General features: G+C 33.0%; 1 protein-coding gene across 1 annotated transcript; it reads right to left on the bottom strand.

Annotated features, from left to right (window-relative positions):
- Positions 1-2,517: 2,517 nt before the first annotated feature.
- Positions 2,518-3,378, bottom strand: LOC127715779 (IgGFc-binding protein-like). The gene has a single exon (XM_052221924.1). It carries the CDS (start codon positions 3,376-3,378, stop codon positions 2,518-2,520), a length of 861 nt encoding a protein of 286 aa, XP_052077884.1.
- Between the last annotated feature and the right edge of the window lie 1,644 nt (positions 3,379-5,022).

The following is a 5,022-nucleotide window of genomic DNA, read 5'->3' as shown; positions in this document are numbered from 1 at the left end:
GTCTTAACGTCTTTTCTGTTATATTCGTGTGTTATGGTAAAGATAATTAATCACCCCCTTCATTTATTAGATTTTAGTTTGGTTCAACGAAATTTATACGATATATTTGGTTTACAGTTTGATTCAGAAGAAACACCGACATAGCTAGATAATACTATTAATTATCTAATTACTACCACAATTTGATATTAATAAGTATTGTAATTTTCATTGTTATTAATAAATTTAATGTCAGTATTACAAATCTAATCTTGAATCAATCCTAATCCTATCTTATTTTTGGGAAATATTTTTACAAATTCAAATGTGACGTCACTTTGTGCGTTGAGGCTTTGGCTAACTCGGCTGTGTATTTTTATGTGTTGGATTAAGTTGTTTTATGTAATGTATCCGTTTTTATTCTGTAGTTAGTCCCCACTTCAGTTTTATCATGTATATCTATTATATAGTCATTTTATAAAATTTACTGTTTGCAAAATTATAAATTATTCTAAATAATAAGGATGTTCTTGTCCCAGGCAGAAAACCCTGGCCGTGTTAGGCGCAACTTTTAGGAAGTTTTGGTCCTCGGTGCTTTTCAGCTTTGTACTTGTTTTGGCTTTCAAACTTTTTTCATCTGAGCGTCACTGGTTGGTCTTGTGGGGACGAGACGCACGTCTGGCGTATTGAATTTTAAGCCTAGTACCTTTTGTTAGCTATTATTCGTGTGTTTCTTTGTCCTATATGTTCTCCCATTTATTTTTATTGTGGTCCTGTCATGTGATGTTGTCGTTTTGGTGTTGTGTTTGACGTTGCCATAAAAGCGGGAGGTTTGGCATGCCACAAAACCAGGTTCAATCCACCATTTTTTTCTTAAAATGTCCTGTACCAAGTCTGGAAAATGGCCATTGTTATATTATAGTTCGTTTCTATGTGTGTTACATTTTAATGTTGTGTTTTTGTTGTGTCGTTGTTCTCCTCTTATATTTGATGCGTTTCCCTCAGTTTTAGTTTGTAACCCGGATTTGTTTTTATCTCTATCGATTTATGAGTTTCGAACAGCGGAATACTACTGTTGCCTTTATTTACGTAAGAAATTATATCTATGCCTGAAACGAACAAAAGGTATAACTTATGGACATCTTTTCTAGGTAGAATATCATGATTTATAAACGTCAGGAACCTCTTTAAACATCTATCCAAGGTATTTATGGGTTATATGTGTCAAGGCAAAATAAACCCCTCTCTTTCTAGCGCTAGTAAGATTTGTCAATCACAAATCATTGCGGTTGTTCTATAAATTTATTGTACAATATATTCGCTTGGATATGCATGAAACAAATTTCCTAGAAAAACGAATGCCGTTACCACGTGAACAAAAAGATATAAAAAGTCAAAGAAGAAAAGTCAATACCATGACAAAAAATGCCACACAATGTTCATTGTCCTTGTTTGTATGTCCGTTCTTATGTGGTTTTAGTAGAAGGGTGTTCTGCTTGATGTGAGCTGTTGTACAGTGCTTTTTTTGCTATGTCTGTACTCCTTTTTAAGTATCCCACAAAGCACTACACACAAAAAATTATTTGAATCCAATAGATAATCGGGGGTAAACTTATGTGCTCACTTCATGCTCACACAATATCAACTGTAATGATGCTCACTTGATTCAGGAGCTTTTTTGTAAGTAGCAACACCCAATCAAGTGATTTATGATAGAAAACACGCGCTCTGCTATTTCATATTACATTGGAGAATAATCTTTTCAGTATTAAAGGAATGTAGCTACATACAAATTAAAAGATAGATATATGTTGTTCCTTATCTCTTTCCTAAACAAAGTTAGGCGCTCGAAATAATCCGAGACAAGTTGTAATACAAAGTTGTTACGAGTCATTTATGGATTCTTGCTAGCAGTTTATGGATGGTTAGATGTTGTTGAGAACGGTTTACGAGCTGTTTTTGATACTTACGGATTGCGACTGTCATACAAGTGAGAGGTTTAGCTAGCTATAAAACCAGGTTTAATCCACCATTTTCTACCTGAGGAAATGCCTGTACCAAGTCAGGAATATGACAGTTGTTTTCTATTCGTTTGATGTGTTTGAGCTTTTGATTTTGCCATTTGATAAGGTCCTTGTGATTTGAATTTTCTTTGGAGTTCTGTATTTTTGTTAAAGTCAATCCGTGGACAATCGTAGGAAGGTTTTTGATATGTAAAAAATCCGCCTATATCTACATTAATCCTTAAGAGTGTTTGCGATTGTTGCGAGTTGTGAAGAGATATTTACGAACACAAACGAGTTATTCACGAATGCTTGCGTTGACTACGAGTTGGCGATCCGTAAATAAGGACTCGTAAGAAAATCCGTGTATGTGAAGGATGTTATATGTAAAAAAGTCACATGCTTCTTAATTTTAGTGTAATTTTTTATGCATGTAATTTTGTGCTAACTTGGCTCATCTCACATGGGCAAAAATAGTCATACTAAAAATCTGAACGATAAAATATAAAGATAATGATTTCAGTGCGAAATTAATTCAAATAAATTTATTTTGATGTCGAAAATACATTCTAGCAGGATATCCATACGCATCGTAGCCCACACTTCCATAAACCCATAGACCAAATACCATGCCAGATCTATGTTTAAGGGTATGTTCACCACTAGAAATGGGTTTTGTGAAGGAACTATAATTAGTCCTGTCAGAAACCAATGTGTATACTTTATCTGCAGAAAATACAATTAGCCCATCTAGCAAGAAGTCATTAAATTCGCTTCTTCGAGTAGTTATGCTAATAAAACTTTGAAAACCTTTAGGAACAACGAAGTGGTAATATGGTAGGTATTGGTTGATTCCAGGTATTGTCATCATGAATGCATCCCCTTTCTCATTACTAAATGTTTGTGGATAAATCATCACAGAGATATCACTAGAAGCTGTAACAAGTGATACTTCATTGTGTGGGAAGTCATAAAAATGTCTTCCTTTGATCTGTCTTGTTACGTTGCTGCTATATCTAGTTTGAATCGTAACCAAGGTATCGGTGACACTCAACAATCTAACAACACTGTCAGGTCGAACATTTATATGTGGAATGATAAAAGCATTATCCAGTTGGTTAATAGGCAAAACCATTTCTATTAGAGGATTGCATTGTATGTTGTAACTTGTATTGCCACATTTAGAACCACTAACAACAGCTATGGGATCGCTACTTGTGACCATTGTTCCAGTTAAATCAGAAGTTGCATTTAGCGAAATTTGAAATGTTTCATATTTGTTGATCACAACCGTTATATTATCACCGTTAAAAAATTGTTTATTATTGTACTTTACAAAACCAAGAGAGATTTTCAGGTTCACCGTTACTGATGTTGATGATTTTGTTGGTGACATAGTTATCACATTTCGTGAATTTAAGACTTGAAACGAAGAAATAATGTAAGTGTTACCAAGATAACGAGTTGGTATTGCTAAATATCCTTCACTATAATGATGTGGGTAGTAAGGATGATTTAGAATAAATCCATAAACAGAGGTAATGTACCGGCCATATAGTTGTAGACCAGCTTGCTTTAGTCCATCTGTCATAAACACGTCTTGGTTAAGGAGATATTCGGGCTGGTTTCGTACAAAACTAAATGATTGGATGGTATGATTACAGAAATTAAAAGCTGAAAATACGTCGGAGTCGCTTGCTGTTAGAAATACTTTAGGTTGGGCGTGTTCATAGTATTTACCGTCCGGAAATAGCAAGATAAAATCAGTAAGTTGTGAATCTACAATGACAAGGTTATAATACGTGAAAAAAACATATTCATAATGTACATGCATCTGTTGGTAGATAATAGCTATTTACTAGAATGTTATGCATCCTACGCTCTAAAAAGTATTGTTATGAATTGGTATTTACCAACCCTAACAATGAATATGAACAGTAATGTATGTCTGTTGTACAAATCACCAAATATTACTTTGTTCTGATGAATTTGAAATAAAAACGTTGCTTTTTTATATTTTTCAATGGCAAATTTGCTGTAAAAGTATACTCACTATTCTTATAAATAGTTGTATCATTTTGGTCTTTAATATGTGAAGGTATTTTAAGAATGTCTGCAAGGAAATTTGTATCATAAATATATCCTATGATATAATTCTCAAACCTCTTACGTATTGTTTGAAATCCTTATGCTACAATTATTTGTCAGTTGCCTGCAAAATGTAATTCTATCTCATAAACAGTACATAAATAATGTTTTGGGAAAATATAAGTTGTCTTTAATACCTTTATTTATTACAGGCGTTGTAGAGTAGACTTTTGTCGAGTATGTCGTTGCTTCAATATTATTGACAGAAGCTGTATTGTCTGGTTTCACTGGTTTAAATGTTAGCGATTCACTTTTGAATTTTGCGTTACACAAACTAGAATTGCAGCATCTGACTCTCTTCACTGATCTATAATTCCTTCTGCCAAGAATAGGATATGGGTACTGCTCACTTACACACTGTTTTAAATTATAAATTCAAAATTATCATATTTTATGTAATTTTATATAATTTCAACATTCATGCCTATCAGATAACCATCAATTTATTTTCTCCTTTTTTATGTATCCGATGAAAAGTTAAAATTGTTTTTTACGAGATTGCTGTCAAATGCACGTCGGTCCTAACCTTTCTTCTGCAATAAAAAAATAGTTTTTATTTATATTATTTAAGGATTTATAACAATTTCTCTTTAAGGGGCGGTATAAGATTTTTCGAAGTCTTGTAACTAGCAATGGAATATACATACTCACTCCGTACTAATTGTATGACAACAAATCCTCAAATTCTTTTTTTATAATTCAGTAATGAACTTAGTAAAACATTTTAAACATTATACTCCTAATAACAACCATAATTAGGTATAACTGTTTATCGTATCATACATAAGCTAAAAGAACTCGCTAAGGAATTTGTTTTTGTCCCGGCTGATAATTATAAAAAAGAAGATGTGGTATGAGTGCCAATGAGACATTTATCCATCTAAGTCAAAAT

This window comes from Mytilus californianus, unplaced genomic scaffold, assembly GCF_021869535.1.
Source record: "Mytilus californianus isolate M0D057914Y unplaced genomic scaffold, xbMytCali1.0.p SCAF_9, whole genome shotgun sequence".
NCBI lineage: Eukaryota > Metazoa > Mollusca > Bivalvia > Mytilida > Mytilidae > Mytilus > Mytilus californianus.
The sequence above is the reverse complement of the archived record's forward strand: the minus strand, read 5'-3'. Positions and strand labels throughout refer to the sequence as shown.

What these genes read in the sequence shown, in the direction of transcription:
- LOC127715779 (XM_052221924.1), bottom strand. Translation starts at nt 3,378, where the DNA reads ATGTCACCAACAAAATCATCAACATCAGTAACGGTGAACCTGAAAATC.